Raw genomic sequence first — 19,282 nt, 5'->3', positions numbered from 1 at the left:
ATGACTGATTTCATACCTGAGATTTCCCCTGCATTTTAAAATGATGCACGTACATACTGTAGTATTGAAATATCCTGGAATTTTTGGGATTAATTAGCAACCCATGTTTTCAACAGCTTCACTATTTGTTGTAATAATGAATATTAAAAAAAAAAATCAATGTAAATGTTGAGGGATATAGATATTTTGTATTTTATAGCAATTGTATTGATGTAAAGAACAAGTATGAGTACTGAAATGGCTGACAGCAGGGCTTCGATTTGCCATTTACAGAGACAGTGATAGCAGCACTGTTGCTCTCTCTTGGGGGCACCTTAAAAACAGGACAGGGCCCAAAGGCATAGTGAAGCTGAACATATTACAAATAAAGCTGCACAATTAAGAACACATGAGTTTTACGTTACCTGAAAGTATTTCAGAGCACGTGAACTATGGCAGACATTGTCTTGTTAGAAGAACCAACTTAATACAATTGAAGTTTGGTTTTCAAAGTGATCTTTTTATTGGCTTCAACATAAACGGGAACACATTATTTTAATTTCACGTAAAGCACAAGATTACCACAACAGCAAAATGTATGCGTTACTATACAATAGAACAGCAATCGTGATTTTAAAGCTAAATACTCAAGCAGAGTGTACTGCTGGAATGAAATAAAGCTGCCCCCAATTCAATTATTTTAACATAGAAGAAAGCAAGTTTAGTTTTCTTAACTAGAACATTTAACATTCACTTAACACCAAATAATGAACAAGCATTGTGTTTCTATTGCAATCTCTCAAAAGTGCTGACAAAAAGGAATTGCTTGTACACAGTAACCCCTTACACCCCAAGCAGCAAAGGTATAACCTAATTATCTCAAATAAATATTATTAAAAAAGATACAATGTATTACACTTTTATCCATCAAAGTCTACTGGTTGCATATAGGAAGATGAATATATGGTTTGCGGTTCATTTCAAGGCAAACTGACTTTACGTAGATTTTTATTGCAAATTAATTAATATCATGATTTTTATCCCCCAGATTTTAATGGTACATATTGGGCTTTTTTTTTTTGAAGGCACAGGCCTGAAAAGACAAGAACAGTAGACAAAGCCTGCTGAATTATGGGTATTTTAATATTGGCAATGTGCTAAGTGCAGAACAGAAGCTTCTTAGTTTTCAGAATAATGAGATTCACAAACTATCACTGTCGACGTGTGTTTCTGTTAAACATACAGAAGAGAAGGTTATTCTGAGATAAACTGACTCTGTTTGGTCCAACACTTTAGTTGAGGTCATCCCAAGAAAGGCTTTTTGCCAACTGATCGAAAAATGGAAGATTTTCCTCTTTTGAAGAATCGTTCTGTTTTTCACAGATGGAGCTGCTTCTGGGGGGAAACAAAACAAAAAAACATTTGTATATGTATTTGTTATTATGCTGTCGAAATATTTCTTAAGGGAATAAGAACTGTTAAATAGTTGATACAGAATGTAGAACAAAAAAAATACAGACATCGTGACTCCAAATACATAACCCTTCAAATAACACACATTGCAAACATTAGGACTTCAACCCACTACTGCTCACAATGCAGCTCAGTGTTCTAAGAGAAAAGCACTGGCCACTAAACAAAAAAATACTAGGGGAAAAAAAAAAAAACCTGTCCCATGACATCATTTCACGAGGTATGCACCTAATCTGTTTTTGCATTTTTTCTTACTGTTTATGTAAATATGAACTTCTTTTTTTATGCATTAATTTTCCTTCACTGGCAGAACTCTGATTGTTTCCCCTATTACACCATCGCTTCTTGCTGTAGGCAAGCAACATAAGAACTGTGCCAGCCTACTTAAAGTTAAAGAATGTCTAGTGAATATAAATGAATGGAACAATGCTTTTGTTCTAGCTTAGCTCAAAACTCCATTATAGCTGTCAGACAATCCTGCTTGATGCTGAAGTAGCTATGCAGCAGTGTTCACATTTATTTTCGACAATTTAAAACGACGTGTGCATGTCTGGGAACTACAAAGCGTAGCAATTTCCAGAGGCTTTGTCACTTAATGGGACAACCTTCAGTTCATGATCTGTGTTACGACCCACCTTGTTTGCACAATTCTCCAGTAAGGATGATCTAGGAGGTTTCATGTTTAACAGAGAATTAGAAAGACTTAAAGGACTTGATCACAGGGCGATTTTATGATTCACCATAAGCAAGCTAGTCTGGAGCCCACATATCAACTGGAAGATAACCCACATGCGTGCACTCAGCATTATTTATCACTGCCCACTTATCAGTTTTAATGCAGCTACCCTGAAAAATTCAAGCCCAAGGTATCAGCAACCATTAATCTTTTTTTAAAAAAGATTGTGTCTCACCCAGTATTGGTGACAATCCTTTCTGTGGAAATAGAATCCTTACCCATGAGACTGGCAGCTGAGCCCATTGGTACATGGGCAGTACTCACGGGGCCCCTCAGGCTCCTGGTCCCAGGACAGGAGATCCAGCAGTGGGTTTGATGGGTCATGGCAATGCTCCCCCTCTTTAGGCAATGCAGTGCAGACTGGGAACAGCAAAGCTTAACGGAGGGGGGGAGGGAGTAAAATATAACATTGAACAGATTTAAAATAGATCAATAATCCAACAGCTTTCCTGGGACCCACATGGAAATGAGGTTCACATGTACAGTATAACCACCAATATAATATACAGATTCACCATTGGACTGAACTCCTGGAACTCACAGATCTCTTTACCTTTGTAGAAAGCACAGCACAGCTCTCTGTTGCAGTCGCTCTGGTATTCACAAATGGTACCTGGCCCTCCTTTAATGCTTCTTTCCACACACTGGCCCCAGACACACAGGTGTCCCTCACAGCATTCCTCATCTCTGGTGCAATTCTAAAAAAACAAAAGGTAGAATGTAACTGAAAGAAGCCTGCCAGTCCTGGTAAAAAACAATAAGAAAGCAAGCAGCTATGAAACTAGTGGCAACTAGTGTCCTCCCCCAGCTATATGCGCCATAAAATTGCAAGACCAGGTCATGTACGCTTAAAGAGACCACAGTTATTGTGGTACAGTAACTATTACAACCTTTTTTTAAATTCACTAGCATCTTTATTGAAAATTGAGTGAAAGCAGTCACAATCTGTGTCTCCAGTATAAAGTTCCATCAGTAATATAGTTTCGCAGTACATGTGTTTCACAACCCACATCCAGATTTATTGTAAGATGTCACTTAACTGTTGATGTCTGAACAGCTTTGGATTTGTATTCCTTACTAGGGCAGCAGTGTGGAGTAGTGGTTAGGGCTCTGGACTCCTGACCGGTGGTTTGTGGGTTCAATCCCAGGTGGGGGACACTGCTGCTGTACCTTTGCGCAAGGTACTTTACCTAGATTGCTCCAGTAAAAACCCAACTGTATAAATGGGTAATTGTATGTAAAAATAATGTGATATCTTGTAACAATTGTAAGTCGCCCTGGATAAGGGCGTCTGCTAAAAAATAAATAATAATAATACTATGAATGAATCACTTCTGCACTGCGTAACCACAGCCTGTCTGCTCTACTCTGTGCTGACTGTATTGCTTTTATATGCCATTGTGTTTCCTAAAATATCCAGGAAGCTGCTTAAGAGGCTCAAAACATACTGTAAAATGAAATGCACAATCTCATTACTGCGCTTATCTGTGCGATTCATCTTTACGCTTTATGTATACGACTCCAGATCTCCTAAAAAAACACAGAGGCACGAATGGATATTTTACAGTGGTCCTTTTTTCAATTACTGAAATGCTGCTTGTACCCTTTTTGATACAGTCTGTGTTAAAGTGCTTTGTTTTACCTGAGATCAGGGACAGCTCTTCATCTCTAGTCTCCTTATTCTCTTTCACCACATATATGTAACTCATGCTAGATCAGAAAAAGTGTCTACTTGAATTAGCAGAAGCAGCTATAACGCAAGGCTTGATACGTACTAGCTCTGCAATGGTATACACAATGCCAGTGCGCCATTTGGCATTTTCATGCCTGGTTCAAGTTAAAAGAGTTTTGAAGGCTTTGAAAATGATAACCTACTGAATCCTGGATCTTGCAAGGCAGGCACTTAGACTGCAGCAGTCCAGACTGGCAGTAATTCCCATCTCCACAGTCTTCATTAACGATGCATTCCTGTGGGAAGAAGCAGCTGTAAGCTTCTATTAATCAACACCCCAGCTGAATTACACAGCACACTTTTCACTGTGAAATATTAAAGCGTGTCGGGACAGCTCTCTGGGCTCACCGGTTGATTCTGATCTTTTTGCTGCTGGAAATCATTCCACTTGAGGGATTTGCAGAGAAATGTACAACTTTTAAAACAGTTGTGGGAAAAGAAAAAAAAACTTTCAAAGATAATACTAATGTCAGAGTGCATATTCAAAATGTTAACTGTTAGCTGTCCCTGGGCACTAATGGGCCTGGAGAGTGCACCACAGCGGACTACAAAGCTGCCCGGGGCTCAGACAGTTCTCAAGAACATTAGCTGTTGAGAAATACAGAATCGTTTGTACACTGTGTTATCTATATGCAACACGCATCATTTTAGACTCACTGCACTTCTAGTAGCTACTCCACAAGCAGAATCCATAGAGAAAAGGCACTGTGGACATTTGAGCTTATTCAAATATTTATAATACACTGAGCCACCACCCTCATCATTCCCACACACAATATGCAACATAAATATCACCGCCATTGAGTATAAATAAAACGCTATAAAAAATAAAAAAAACATGCAAAGTGTAATCACATCACAACTTAATCGATACTGAGGATAACTCCATGAGTGCTTCTTAGGATTTAGGTAAAACAAAAAGAAGCATGACATACATTTACATTGTGTGGCATGACTTTCTGAAACAAACGCACATGCAAAGTAAAAGAAACAATTCCTAAAATGCTGCCTTAATTAGTCCAACCAAATGCAAAGCTGACAAGGATTTTATTTGAGTATTGCTACATTACAGAGCTTGATCTCATATATTTTGTACACATTTGCTTTTGCAATTGAGTGAACTCATGAATACAATCTGTCACTGTTACATAAAGGCTCTGTCTGTGTTCATCTGCCAAAGAATGTTTGCAAGTATATTGTCCAAACCAAATATACAGTAAAAGCAACCTCACTTTCCTACTCTCACTGCTTTCTTTGTTTTTCTATCAAAAAATATAAAAAGAAAACATCCTGTAGCGAAACTCTCATCAGTTAATGCGTGTTTCTGCTCAGGGCAGATCACCAAGAAAGAAACTGAATACAGAAACATCTGCTGTTTATTAAGGTTTACTTGGTGGAATAAACAGAACTGTACCAGTAACTGTACTATACTTTCATGCCAGTGGGAAATATGCACCATCATAGTGGAGATGCATATCCCTGGTCATTGTTATATACCGGACTGTCTGTAATTACATCAGGCTTACATTTTGATAGTGGATATACATTTTTTTATATCTCTAACATTTATCTCAGTCGATGGGTCTTAGCAATATTTTCTGGAATGTATTTAAATGCAGTACATACTGTACTGTAAAATGGCTGCACACTGTGACAGGTGTATAGTGTATTTTTTGTCTTTATGAATCATTAACATTTGTTCAAGTCATGTGCTCCAGTGACTTTGCAACACTGTGGGCTCCACCTGCTCTACACTATTGATTTTCAAGAATGAGGACATGACATAATTCCTGTGCGCTTAGCAGCCAACAGATAGTGAATTTAGCTATAGCTATATAAATATTATATTGGAAATTTGAAGCGATTTACTTTTCTACAGCAGGAATAAGTTCCTCTATATGGATTAAGATACTTAAAGTACTGGCTCTGGTTGCATTTAGTTTTAAAAAATGGCCAAAACAGAAATTCTAGAAAAAATATATGCAAAACATTTCTGATGGAGAAGAGACTGACGGTGTGTTCTACTGTATGCCCAACAATGCCAGACAATTGCTTGTTTCTTGAGCTTTTATGCTCTTCTGTTAGTAAGCCACTATATAAATCTGATCATGTGAAGACAAGAAAAATAGCTTCTGACATTAGCAAGGGCAGAGGAAACATAATTCCAAGTCCATCGAGGAGAACAGATTAATCAGTGTTTGGATAGAGCTAGAGCTTTTGTAATATGACTCTTCTGCTGCTTGTCTGTTTTTCTTCTTCAATGCAACTAGAATATATTTATGTGCCCAAACGGCTGAAGTATTGATGGGAGGCATTCAATAAGCAGAGAGGTTTCCAGGCAATTCTGGTGATTCTTATAAACTAGACACTTGTGTTTCTATTCATCATCATATATCCCGGCCAAGACTATAAATACATTAGCTATCCGTGTCATGAAAAAGTGTATCACCATGATCGATATCTACAGTACTGTACATACATGTAAAAAACATTACACATGTACAGCCATGTGTGTCCCATAAAGAAACTACTGTAAAACTGCCATGCACTGAGGAAACTCTATGCAACACTGCAAGTGGATGGCATTTAAATGAACACCCATTAGCATTCAAGTGCTGTACATGTATGTTATAAAACCAAGGTCCTAATTATAATGTTTTCAGGGAGGCTTCACAGTGTCATCGTTGGGTTGATTTTCTGCTCACCTTGAAGCATCAGTTTGCATTTTTACCCTCATAGTGACTCCTGCACAACTATACTTGAGTATTGAGAAACCAACTAATGAGGCATGCAGCAGTATAATTAAATAGGAATACAAAACCGTTTGTTTTAAATATTTAGTAGTCGCCAATTTTTTGTTGTTTTCTCCCCAATTTAGTAGAGTCCAATTATTTTGTTTAGCTCAGCTTACTGCTCTACCTCCCCTGCGCTGACTCGGGAGGGGTGAAGACGAACACACGCTGTCCTCCGAAGAGTGTGGACTTTATAGTCTTACTGTGGATAGTTTCCCTTCAAATAGTCCTTTAAAAATATTGAAAGATGACCCTTTTTTCAGCTAATGAACTCTTCTCTACTTGCCTTCATCTTACATCTTAAAAGTTTTATAAAAAAAAAAGAATGTAATGTCAACTAAAAGCAAGGTTTTATCTTTCTCCAGTCTAGATGGTTTGCCACTTCTTTTTATTAACTCATTTGATTGGCTCTCCTGCCCTTGGGTTGTTAGCAGCTCCCAGTTCATTCGTCAGCACCCACACAGAAAGAAACGCACACAGAAAGAAACGCACACAGAAAGCATACAACAATAAAGTGCTTTTTCCATTCCGCGTAAATAAACAGTTTGGCTAGAGTTTAGACTAGGACATGCTTAATAGCTTCTGACAATGGAAAAACTAATCACAGGCTAGTATGTTTGACTCATACAGTATGCTATGAAAAAAAAAAAGAATGCTAAAATAATTTTATAGCTTTTAAAAAGTTCAATGTATTGAATGTATCTTTCTTTGGGGTGGGTGTTTCTCCACAGGGTAGTTAACCATATTATTTGGTTGATATATATTGATTGATTGGCTGCCAGCCTCTCTTGATTCTTCTTGAATTGCTCGATATCAGCTACAGTAATGTACATTTCAAGGAGAAAAACAAAACTAGCCTCCAGCTCTCCGTTCTGCAGTTATAAGTAATAGACTTGCGGTTCTAATCCAGACAGGATCACTTTGGGAAAAAAAGAGACATTGTATACTGCCGTGCCAAGAACAGCAAAAACAGAGCAGTGGTCCTTCTTGAATGAACAGAAAGCATCAGAACGGTTGAACCCTTTGGAAACAACCTATGAGTCATGAAGGCAAACGTTTCAGCTCGTGCCTTTATCAGTGTGCAACACTGAAACGTTCTGCTGGCACGACACCAATCTTACTTTGAAAACAAATACACTTTTTAAATGTTTTCAGTATATGTGAAGTTTTAAGGATTCATATATACTTGTATCTCCACAGTCAGTAAACCACACCGCATTTGGAGAAATCTCTTACACCATGTTACAGCTTATTAAGCATTAATTCAATGGGACTAGCTAAAAGCCTCTCTCCACTTTCTGCGCACAGGGTGTCATGGTAACAGCTAGTGGGTGTGTGCTTTATTCAGCCTTTCAGAAATGTTATATCGAGTTTTAAAAGTTTAGAATTTAGAATCCTTCAAACAGGAAAGAGCTTTCAGCTGGGCTGCCAACAAATTCTGCGATGGCTCCGCAGATTATGAAATCAAATCCACTTCCTGGCCTTTTCAATGCTTTATTGTTCATGTACTGTCAGACAATAAATTAAAATGAGTTTTTTTTTTAACATTTTTGATTAACCTTTGACATAATTTACCAGGTGGTCTGCTTATAACCAGTTTTCCAGCTGGCTGTGACCACGGTTCAAGGAGATTTGTCTGAGGACACGTCCGTGGCTGAACTGGAATTGAAAAGCAGGACAAGTGACCACCTACCTTCCTAGTGGCTTTCAACTTGGGTGGCATCAAACACTGTCTGCACCAATAAAGCCACCAGTAACTGACTGCACTGAATGAACCCTTCACATGAGATATGTTTTTTATTTGCCACAGTATATATACACACACTAAAATGAAGGTTAAGGGAGATTATGGTCTATTCAATACCAACAAATATGAACTCAACAGACCCTCTTCCAGGTTGCTGGTTTCAAGTCTGTGTTGCTTACAACAGTTACCAGAAAAAGCTGACTGAAAGTTGTTCTTTGTAGACTAGACAGCAGTGGAGCAGGACATGATGCAAACAACACTCATGCTGGCTAAGGCTGAACACACATTAATCTAGAGTCAATTCAAATCAGACAATATCCTCTTTTGAATGCACTCATTTGGGTAATTATCAGCCATTGTTCACTATGTCAGTGAGGTGTAAAACTCAGCACTGTATAAATGCAGCCCATTGAAATCACACAGGTCAGCTGGTAAGATGAATGACATTTGAATGTACATGATTATATCAGTTTGAAGCAGAGTGATATTTGAATACGCTGAATCAATAGAGCCTGGAATGGAAATGTAGATCACAGAAAAGGCACAAGCATTGTATTTCAAAATACAATTATGGTATGACAGGCAGTCAAGCAGGAACACAGAAAACCCTGGCATGGTTAGACCAGTGATGTGTCCTGTCAGGCGAGATAAACCAGGGACAATGTAATCAGTGGTAAACTAGGTCAGCAACATCAATCCCTCACAGCTAGAAATACAAAATATCTATCAGCATCCTGATAGTCTTAAAAATAAATATTGTAACACAGTTTGAATTGAATTAAAGGGCTCTAGATATAAGTAAAAGTGGGGCATGCATATGTACAATATATTGTGCAAGTTTAATAAAAGCATGTGACCAGGAAGTAGGTGATTAAGAAAGGTGCTCAATTATGCGTGAATGTAGTATGCAGTACTAATGTTCCACTGCATTTTCCATCCTGCTCCAGTGAATGAAATCAGTGTAAAGGACATGTATTGAGACATCTACAGCATTCCCATCACAACAAAACAGTTTCTCTGCATTTTAAAATGAGCCCATTCTCAGAGCAGCTCACTTACATGCTCAATTTCCCCTCCTTCACTGCTGGATGATGTGATCACAGTTTTTGAGAAGAAAGTGGCTCCCGTTTCACTATCTGTTACCTACAGCAAAAAGGAAATCAAGTTTAGTTAAATCAAGTTTAACAAAAATTTGATATAGTGTACGGCTTCCGGTAGACTTTTTGCTACATCATTTTGTAGTTTATTTTGATTACATGATGTTAAATAAAAGATCTAAATTATGTTCATATAGTCTCAATCCTAAAATTGTAGGTGATGCAAAACTTTTTGTTTAAAAACTCTGACAAGCCACACTGGGTTTAGAGGCTTTTAGAAAACCACAAAAAAAAAAAAAAAAAAATCACAGTCTGTTGAAAAAAAGCCTTGCGGTTTACACAGGGAAGTTTAAACTAGAATGTCATGAGAAAAAAAAATTAAAATAATAACACTTAAAATATTTGTGGTACAACAAAGAGAGAGAGAGAGAGAGAGAGAGAGAGAGAGAGAGAGAGAGAGAGAGAGAGAGAGAGAGAGAGAGAGAGAGAGAGAGACTGTCCTTCATTTGTGAAGGAAAAATCCCCCTTCTATGAGATTCTAGTGATATGATTGCTCATTTTATTACTGATATGAAGCCATATTAACGGCATTCAAAGGCTCCGATAACATTATTCCTTGAAACTTTAAACCAAAGTGCTAAACCTAAAAGATAACTATATATAAATGGTGACATACAGTACCTTGTCAATTTTCTCAACAGTGTGGAAGGATGTATTCCCAGCCTTACTGTCTGTGCTGCTTTCATTGTGGTAATTTGGTGGAAAGTCATCCACATCTTGAACGCTCTCGTTGTCAATCTAAGACGCACACACACAGTTTCACTAGTGATTCTTTATCAGATAAATGTGCTTTCACAGGACTACATTTAACATTTTTGACCATATTGTATAAAATTGTGTTCACATTCCTATCTTGCTCTTGGCTGGAAGTTAATGCTCCATTTTCGTATGGTGCAGAGGCAATGATTCTGAGCAATCAGGACATACCTTCTGAATTATTTAAGATGCAAAAGGGAGCCCAGGTTAAGGGGGTAGAATGTCCAGCCTCTGTTTAAAGACATTTAGATGATTTCCTATGCCCAGACTCAGATTTATCTGTCAGTAAACAGCAACATTATTTGTAGAGCACATTCTAGTACCCATTTTGTACATACAAATAACATTGGTACAGTTCAGTGACATGGTTTGGACAGTAAATTTTCATAGTAAGTAATAGTATAACTACTTTATATCTTTAGTCCTGCATCTGCACATAATAATAACCTATACCAAGCTGGTATGCCATTTATTATTTAATGTGGTCATGTTTTCCTGAGTAATACTTCTTAACTCTATGCCACACAAGTGGCTTAAATTAAAGCCAGGTTTTTCAGTTCTACAAAGAGGTTTGAGACAAGAATCGCTTTATTCTGGTGTACGTTCTCACGGGCAGATATGTTCTGTTTATTTTACAGATTTATTTTAGACGTTTCCCATCAGCATCTAGCAGTAATATTATTATTCCAGCATATTATTCATTATGAATTGCTTTAGAACATAAAACTAAAGCAATGATCCAAGAATACTAATTGATCATGTTTAAAATAATTTCCAAAAATGAATACAAATATCGATTGATGTACTTTCTGATCACAAGCTGATTACAAGATACTGTTTAAGTCTTACAGCATTCATTAAATAATGAACAAACTATTACCAATTTGTATGCCTACAGTTCACGCCATATGCGCAGGTACATAATTTTCATATTTCGATATATACATATTTTTTTACGCAATGCTACCTGGTGCACCGCCTCCTCCAGTTTGTGTTGCGTGTCCTTCATCAGCTCCTCCACTTCCCTGAACATGTCGTTTAAAGTCGATTCTCCTTGTGTCAAACTCTCTGCTAAGGTGATGTCGGGGTCAGCTGGGAAAGCTTTGACTTCCCCAGAAAGACCGAGAAGGACAGCCAGGAGCGGCAGCATCCTGTACGCTAGATGGGACGACATCGCTCCTCAGTGTGCGAGCTGCTCTCAGGCTTTCGTTCTGTCTAGCTGTGATGGTGCAGTTCAAGACCAAAGATCTGCAAAAAAAGGAACCCGGAACAGAAACGATTTTAACCCTTCAAAACCCATGGAAGGCTTTCTTCTCTGTCCCAAATAGCGTCATGAATGGGGGGGGGGGCGGGGGGCGGGGGGGGGGGGGGGGGGGGGCGTTCTTCTTCTTGAAATAAATTATACAAAATGTGCAATGCAAGTATTTTCTAAAGCACGACACTGGTTTATAAGAAACTCGAAAATGTCGTTCCACTAAGTCTCATTTTACAATAATATACTGTATAAGTTACACGGTGGTCGTTTTCACTGAAACCTTTGTGTTTTTATAGTGGTAAAGGCTTTAACGCGAACCGAATTGCTCTGCTGCCAGTTTCCGATATCTCAGATAAGTAAACATTTCAGTTATATACTGTAACGACTGCTACATTAAACAAACAGCGATACAACAATATATATATAATTCCATCTAGGGTTTCTGTGACTCAAATTACTAAACCGAAGGTCGCGTAATTTATAACCGAACGCCCATCTATTATTTTTTATAATCCATGGATACCCTTGTGATGCTGATATTAAAGAAGATGAGGTTCAGCAGTACAGTTTTTTTTTTTCTTTTTAAGCGTAGTATTTCAGTGCTGTACAGACGTTCTGTGTCGTTATCCGTTAGAGCTTCAGCTGTCTTTGGATGATCGCCTTTACCTTGTTTTAATTTCCCGTTCCTCTCCAGTTTCTCATCAGCTTTACATCATTTTTTTTTTTAACGTATTCTCATTTGAAAACGAGACATTTTGTGTTTGAATTTTTTGAATTTAGTGATGGTCTCGAGGAGTCGAATTTATCACTTTTTGACGTCATTACTGTTGTATTATGCCTTTTTTTCGAATGGCTCAGGGTGCAAATACAGCCTTCATCCATATATATATATACAGTATATTGTTTTACAATAGCAGCTAGGGGCAATAGACTACTCTCAGATCATTGAAAAAAAAGGTCATAAATGGGCTTTACAAAAAGAGCCAGGGTTAAGAACGCAGTTTAACTGATTATTTCAGAGCGTCCTTTCGAATACATCTCACCAGATGTGATACATACTTACACCTCGAGTTCAGTTTGATACATTTCACCTGCTTTCCACAATGAACGACACTTTGTATCAAATATAAACCAAGGAACAGAAACTGCTAAATAAGCACCACGATTCTGTAAATGTCGAAAGCAGAAATATGTAGCAAAGTTTTAAAAAACATGTTTACACGGATAAACTAAAATAAAACGGGGCGGCGTCTCGCTTTCAGATCGGCATATTTATCAACACCAGCCTGTATTTGCAAGTGTAATGTTTTGGCTTGTCGGATTAGCTCGCAATAACCAAAACATCTCTCATCCCCAGTAGCTGTACGCAGGTATGTTTTGATCCTTTTCATGCACGAACAGAACCTTTCATTTGCATAATACCAATATTTGCATAGGGCGAAAACATGTCAGAGAAAGATGTTTTCATGTATGCATTGGCATCATTTACTTCCATATAAATGCACATTTAAGCAGTGTAACATTTTAAAACAGTAATTACAACAGCGCATTTCAACCAGAGTGTACCTAACACTATAGTGTAGCACCTTAATTTAAATATAATCTTCCGCTGGTCCACTGTAAAAAAGACATCACAGAGCAGCTATGCATTCTGGAAGCAAACCAAAAACGCCTAAATCGCAGTTATATAAAGATGTATCAGATCAGCGCGTTATTATCAACGGACCTGACTGTTAGCACGAGGAAGGAGAGCGCGCCACAGCAGGTGCAAATCCATACCATTTATATTGATTGGTTGATCACTCTAGTCTGCAGATAATATGCTGTGTGCTTTCTGTCTACGTCTCGTTTTACAAACCTGTCTTGTGAAGAAGTCAGACTATCTCAGCTGCCTGTCCTTCAAAAACACCTGCTCCCGTATTCACACAGCGGCGTGCGAATGACCCCCTACTGCTGCAATGAGACGCTGCTGTCTGCTGTTTCCGACCTTTTCCCATGCTAGAATGCGATTGGCTACAGCAGTGCCGGCTGTCTGATTGTGAGGTAAGCCTGGAGCATGTGCAGATAATGGGATGGATGTGACATAGCTATTATCAATGTATACTCTGCTATTACTAATAACAACACGGTTGAAGAATGAAGATTTCTCCTTAGAAATGTCCGTGCTTCAAAATGTATTTCATATAGAAGTACATCATACACTCTACATGCTTTGTCGTTTACTGTGACACACAGGTAGGGTTTTGAAAACGCTCTGCTCCAGGTACACACGTGCAACCACTGCGTCCTCTATGCATAACAACATACCACAATATCAGTATTGAACAAAATACAACGGCAATCGCTTAACATCCAACACACACAACAGAATAACAAGAAATCACTTACCACAAAAAAAAACGTGTTAGTGCTGCCAATTAGAAACGTACCGTAATCGCTCTACTCCAAACCCTTTATTACTATAATGTGCCGCCATCTTGTGTCAAAAACATGCCATTAGGTTTATAGTACACCTTGTTTATTGCACATGCAGTACAATATATTATGCATTCCATATACTGGTATTGCACTATAGTATTCACCACAATATTAAACTGATATATTTTAATATATGTGGTTTCCTTAAAGGAAGGTTCAGCATATGAGTTAGCTGACGTTAGTGTTGTGAAGAGGCCTTTGATTCTGGGATACTGGAATGTTGGGCCCCCTGGAGGTGTCATGTGCTCATCTCAGGAACCAAAGAGAGGTCATGCCATTTCATGACTCTCTTCTCAGGGCCAGAGTGTACCAGAAACTCTAAACTCCTTTCTTCTGACCACATCAAAGCAGAAGGGCAATCCGTCAACATTCCAGAAGCGTCCCCATCATTCTCACCTGTTGGAAGGCCACCTGTCCATTGGGATCCCTCACCACTGACCCGGCCCCTTTTCCTATAGTTCATTTCTGTGTCTTGGGGCTGGTTTATTCAACTTACACTCCAACGGGATAAGCCACCTCTGGATTTTATTAGTGAATTTGACAGCAGATGTTTTTATGATATGGTTATGGTACCTCTTGGGTTTTTGGCTTCCTTTATTTTCCCATTTCGGTCTGTAAATGAAATAGTTGCTGATTGGACAAATAACCTGAAAAAGTACATCCTAAATTGCTGTGGTAGAAAAGCTGCATCTGCAGTAAATGTAATAATGGCAGCTGTTAGGTCTAGGGTAGTCCAATTCAGAGAACGTAATGGCTTTTAAAATATAAACAGTTTGTTTAAACACCAAAAGGTTAAAAGGTGAAGCCTGGTCTGCAAAATATTTATTTTGTCTTTTTGTAATTGTCTTTTATCTCCAGCTGGGGGAGTAAAAGAGTCACGATCGAACTTTCTTGAAAGTGTTTTTTTACAAGGTAGAAACATTTTTCTATAAGCAGTTACAGAGGATGTGTGACCATTTGTTTATGCATGTTTCTGTTTGAAACAGTAAAACACAGTCAACATGAATCCTCTGGGTTTTGTTTTTTACGCCACTTCCATTTTTAAAACCCTTTTTTTTTTCACAAAAAAGCCCAAAAAAATCTAAACTAGGAATTGTGTTATTATATTAACCCATGGTAAAAAAAAACAAAAAAAAAACGACACATCTCTGGGAAAGTACATGACTTAGTTAAAACAGTTGTATCCAAGGTTTCAAAACACATTTTTCTATTAGCACTAGCAATTTAATGAGTGTGAATATGATGACTGTCAACGCAGCTTAGCCATGAATTAACACATTTGTAAAAAAAAAAAAAAAAAAAAGGATTAGTGAAATAAGGAGGGCAACACAGCCTTACACTGCAGTGAGTAAAAAGAAATTAAAATAATCAACTGAGCCTCTGAAATAACAGACCGTCAAAGCTTTCCTTCTGACCATCACAGTATTATCTTTAAAGGTAATTTCAATGTTGCTGCACACTGACATTGAGCCGGTTCTGCTAAAATAAACACCAGCTGAAGTGAAATTATCCCAGCCTCCACCTGCTGAGAGAGAAATCAAAATGAACTTCTGCTTTTGTTGTGGGGCGGACAGCATGCCTCTAGAAGTGGGGTATAGTTGAACATGTTTTTCGAGGTGGATATCTTGCCATACTTCTGTCACTAAATAGAAAAGCAAATGATTTGCAGCCAAGAAAGCTTGGCAACAGGAGGGGGTTTAATAGAGGGCAGGCAACAGCTGTTATCTACATTTAAGGAGTATACTGCACTTTACAGTTCTATGTGTTCAACAAACCACCTTGCATTGCTTACATAAATCAACCATTTTAGCAAAGCAAGCTGCTCATCTCATGATTTGACCTTCCAGGATTTTAATTTGCCAGCTTTACATCTGTAGTTTCCTTTTTTTTCTTCTTTTGCAGAGATTAATGTCTTTGGAGTTAAATCTGTGTTTATCAGTCCCCTGCCACCTTGGGCTGCAGTATTAATGCAGCCCTTAATACACTCTATGTCATCCAGTAATTGTGAATGAGCAGCCTACCACATGTCCTTGTGAATATAAGCAGTATCTTCACCCAGTGCTGATGACTGCTGACCTATAAATTATTTTCTCACGGTCACATATCAAGTACTGTGTTACATGCTGTTCAGTCACTTGCAATCAAATAATACAGTATAGTGACAGCTAGCACAAGGGTCACCAATAATGGAATGCAGCAGAAGAACATGCTAGGGGGTCTATGTTGAGAACACCACATTCTTGTGACCTCAGCTGGATTTGAACCCAAGCGAGAGACCAGTGAATTAACTGGATGTGCCACATTGCTGTCTCAAACAGCATAGTCATACAGTTAAAAACCATTTCATTCATTACCTGATTTGAATATGTAGTGCAGGTGTTTAACAAAATCCAGTCAGAATTGTGACTATACGTTATGTCCACCAGGTGGTGGTGTGTGCTAAGTTAAATTAAGTCTGTAAGAAGAGTTATAGTCACTATTGGAAAGTTATACAGAATTGAAAACCACAATGTACTGCCGTTAATGACTCAGAAACAATAGACAGCATCCATTACACCGCTCCAAAAGAATGGTCTCAGTAACCATATTGCAGAATGTGGTTTGGGGTTTTAGTAACAGGAAATTGCATGACTCAAAATATCCAGCAGAGGGAGACTTCATTTCAACAACAACTTGTTGCCTGATTTAACCCCTCCAGTTTTGTTTTCTACTGCTTTATTCAAAATCTTGATTTTTTTTTTACTTTGATATATATATATATATATATATATATATATATATATATATATATATATATATATATATATATATATATATATATATATATTGTTCAAAGAGTTTTGAAAAACAATGATGCTAGTTGTACAAGGTTTTAAAAAACCAAAATGCAGAACAAAACCCTTTACAAAAGCCTTACCGACCTATTGTGAATTCAACAACTTCCTTTTTGAGGTTTGTTTGGCCACCTTCCTTTCAGAGCTTTCAAGGTTTGGGCAAGCTACTCAAGTCACTATTTAGTGAGTGTCACAAGAAGAAGAAGAAGAAGAAGAAGAAGAAACTATTTATATATTCTTTAATAATACACATCTGCTGCTTGTGCATGCGTTTCAAAGCCCTATAACACGATTGCAATTTGTTTTATACCATTGTTTTACAATCACTTTTGCATATTGTTTTGTATTAATAAGTCTGCACTGTGCTTTAACAAATAAATAAAACAGTAGTCTGGTGTGATTTATTTCAAATTCAGCTTTTGCAGCAGTATGAACCTGGAGGGCTGAAGATCTCAGAATATTGTGCAGCTCAGTTCAGATACAGAAGTAGGTTGCATCGTGTCAAACCCCTAAACAGCTGCATTAGGCACCACTGGCTGCAAGATGGATAAGTGATTGATATTCAGAGAACACATATACAATGTGAGATAGGCTATAGAATACATGCTGAGATTCAGCATTGCAGAAAACCTCTGAGCAGCATAATGTTTCCCAAACAGTGCTTGCAATTACATTTGTAATTTACATTGTAGCTCAGGCCTCCACAAAATCTAACCATTACATGGATATTATAGACATAATAAAGACATTTAAAAAAAAATCCATTTTTGAAACCAAGTCTGAGAAAGACAACTGCATGTAGTCAGAATATACAATAGCATTGCAGAAGTACATCCAGTTAAAGCAATTACAGTATAGAACAGTATTTTGGTAATATTAGGCTGGTCGATATAGGCGCGTTTGCATATGTGTTCAGAATTTGAATGTTTCCCCAGTAACCAGAGGAGGCTGTGTGATCCAGTGGTTAAAGCAACGGGCTTGTAATCAGGAAGTCCCCGGTTCAAATTTGTTTTCATAATGCCCATATTTGACTTCTGAGTTTGTTGACCACTTCAGTTTACGTGCTTCTAAACAAGGTGCTGTTTCCCTTTTAATTTTCAAAATAACTACTGACGTCGCTCACCTACTTCCAAATACAGCGTACTGCACAGGAGACGCAAGTCTGCAGTTTAGAACTGCCTATCAAGAACGTGCTGACAACTTCTTAAAACGCTGACAGTCGCTCTAACCGGCAAGGGCTCGCTTTACTGGCGTGTCACTCCAGAGAGTCGGCAAAACTTGCCATCGGACGTCATTCTACGGGAGCCCCACCCCTCCCCAAAAAAATACAGTGTGTGAGCAGTTCCCAGGCATGCCTGTGAAACATACCGGCACTCGAGCTCATTGAGAGGACACTGGACGCTTACACATTGTTACAGATGTGGCTGGAGACCGTAAAAGAAGTATAGATGGTAGGAATGTTTCTAACCCACTTCACTGCTACACAATTCTTCCATGGAAGTACAGCACATGGCAATTCAAAGTATCATCTGACAAGTGGAGAATAATGTAAGTTAAGACGCAAACTAACCTCTTTTCTGTTTGTAGCAAGTGTCTAACGCGAGCTAGGCTCTTTAAAAGCATTTACAAAAGCTAGGCTTGCTATATATATATATATATATATATATATATATATATATATATATATATATATATGCTAATTGTGTTGAATTAATTATTTCCTTTGGGTTAAGGAATAATGCTGGTTTATTCTTGTTTCCCTCTCATGTTACTGTTGCCGTATAGAGTTACCTATAAACTGTTCAGGTTAAAACAGGAACAGTTAAATAATGAATCAGTAAAAAGGAGTACACATTTTTTAACAATATATAGTACAGTATATGCAACAGTGTGTAATTTTAGTGTTTATTGAATCCGTTCAGTGCAGAACTGAATTACATCAAGATGCTTGTCAATTATCTACAGAGGAACATAGTACAATTGTTTATGTGGCTGCTATTGTGTGTCCGTTAATGAGCCTGCAATGCTTGGGTTCATTTGGTTCAGATAGATGAAGCGCACTTTTTTTATTTTTTATTTTTGGGTTGCAGGTAATGTATTCTAAATAAGGTCAAAGGAGTTCTTTCCCATGCTAGTAGTTGGGAATGAATGAACTGCTGCTTGTGAAGCATGTTTGGTACAATACTTGTGAATGAAAGCAGTGGTGATTCCTTACATCACACTGTCCTGTACACTCTTAAACCTCTATGAATTAAACAGAAACAGCACAATCACCTGTTTTAGGGTTGTTTTTGCCTACAGTGGTATTGTGCAGCATATTTACTTACAAAAAAACGTCTTAAT

The 19,282-nt window shown here is 37.9% G+C and overlaps 2 protein-coding genes across 9 annotated transcripts in view; one reads left to right on the top strand and one right to left on the bottom strand.

Annotated features, from left to right (window-relative positions):
- Positions 1–478: 478 nt before the first annotated feature.
- LOC117434825 (dickkopf-related protein 3) lies at positions 479–13,625 on the bottom strand. 2 transcript variants are annotated; one of them, XM_034057491.2, is made up of 8 exons: positions 13,486–13,625; positions 11,340–11,620; positions 10,238–10,354; positions 9,519–9,602; positions 4,064–4,156; positions 2,742–2,886; positions 2,407–2,563; positions 479–1,374 (listed from the first exon to the last, which is right to left on the bottom strand). In XM_034057491.2, the coding sequence occupies exons 2-8, from the start codon at positions 11,544–11,546 to the stop codon at positions 1,272–1,274; spliced, it is 906 nt and encodes a 301-aa protein (XP_033913382.2). In that variant the 5' UTR covers positions 11,547–11,620; positions 13,486–13,625; the 3' UTR covers positions 479–1,271. The 2 variants fall into 2 exon arrangements, with proteins under 2 accessions (XP_033913382.2, XP_033913383.2); XM_034057492.2 differs by lacking the exon at positions 13,486–13,625 and having other exon boundaries at positions 479–1,371.
- Positions 13,626–18,113: 4,488 nt separating this feature from the next.
- Positions 18,114–19,282, top strand: part of LOC117434979 (F-actin-monooxygenase MICAL2-like) — a 79,084-nt gene continuing 77,915 nt past the window's right edge. For 3 of the 7 annotated variants that reach the window (XM_034057745.3, XM_034906801.2, XM_034057746.3), the window contains exon 1: positions 18,172–18,487. The gene's annotated coding sequence lies outside the window, so the exon portion shown is untranslated. Of the gene's footprint in view, positions 18,488–19,282 lie in introns of all 7 variants that reach the window. The other 4 variants (XM_034057744.3, XM_059003316.1, XM_034057749.3 and 1 more) reach the window with 4 other exon arrangements.

The sequence above is a fragment of the Acipenser ruthenus genome, chromosome 28 (assembly GCF_902713425.1).
Source record: "Acipenser ruthenus chromosome 28, fAciRut3.2 maternal haplotype, whole genome shotgun sequence".
NCBI classification, from domain to species: Eukaryota; Metazoa; Chordata; class Actinopteri; order Acipenseriformes; family Acipenseridae; genus Acipenser; species Acipenser ruthenus.
The sequence above is the reverse complement of the archived record's forward strand: the minus strand, read 5'-3'. Positions and strand labels throughout refer to the sequence as shown.

Bases quoted from the DNA above. Each gene is read 5' to 3' on its own strand.
- LOC117434825 (XM_034057491.2), bottom strand. From the start codon at position 11,546: ATGTCGTCCCATCTAGCGTACAGGATGCTGCCGCTCCTGGCTGTCCTT. The intron at 9,603-10,237 runs GTACTGTATGTC...TTTTTGCTGTAG, and splicing joins CTGTTGAGAAAATTGACAAG to GTAACAGATAGTGAAACGGG. The intron at 4,157-9,518 runs GTAAGTGAGCTG...TTCTTCCCACAG, and splicing joins AAGGAGGGGAAATTGAGCAT to GAATGCATCGTTAATGAAGA.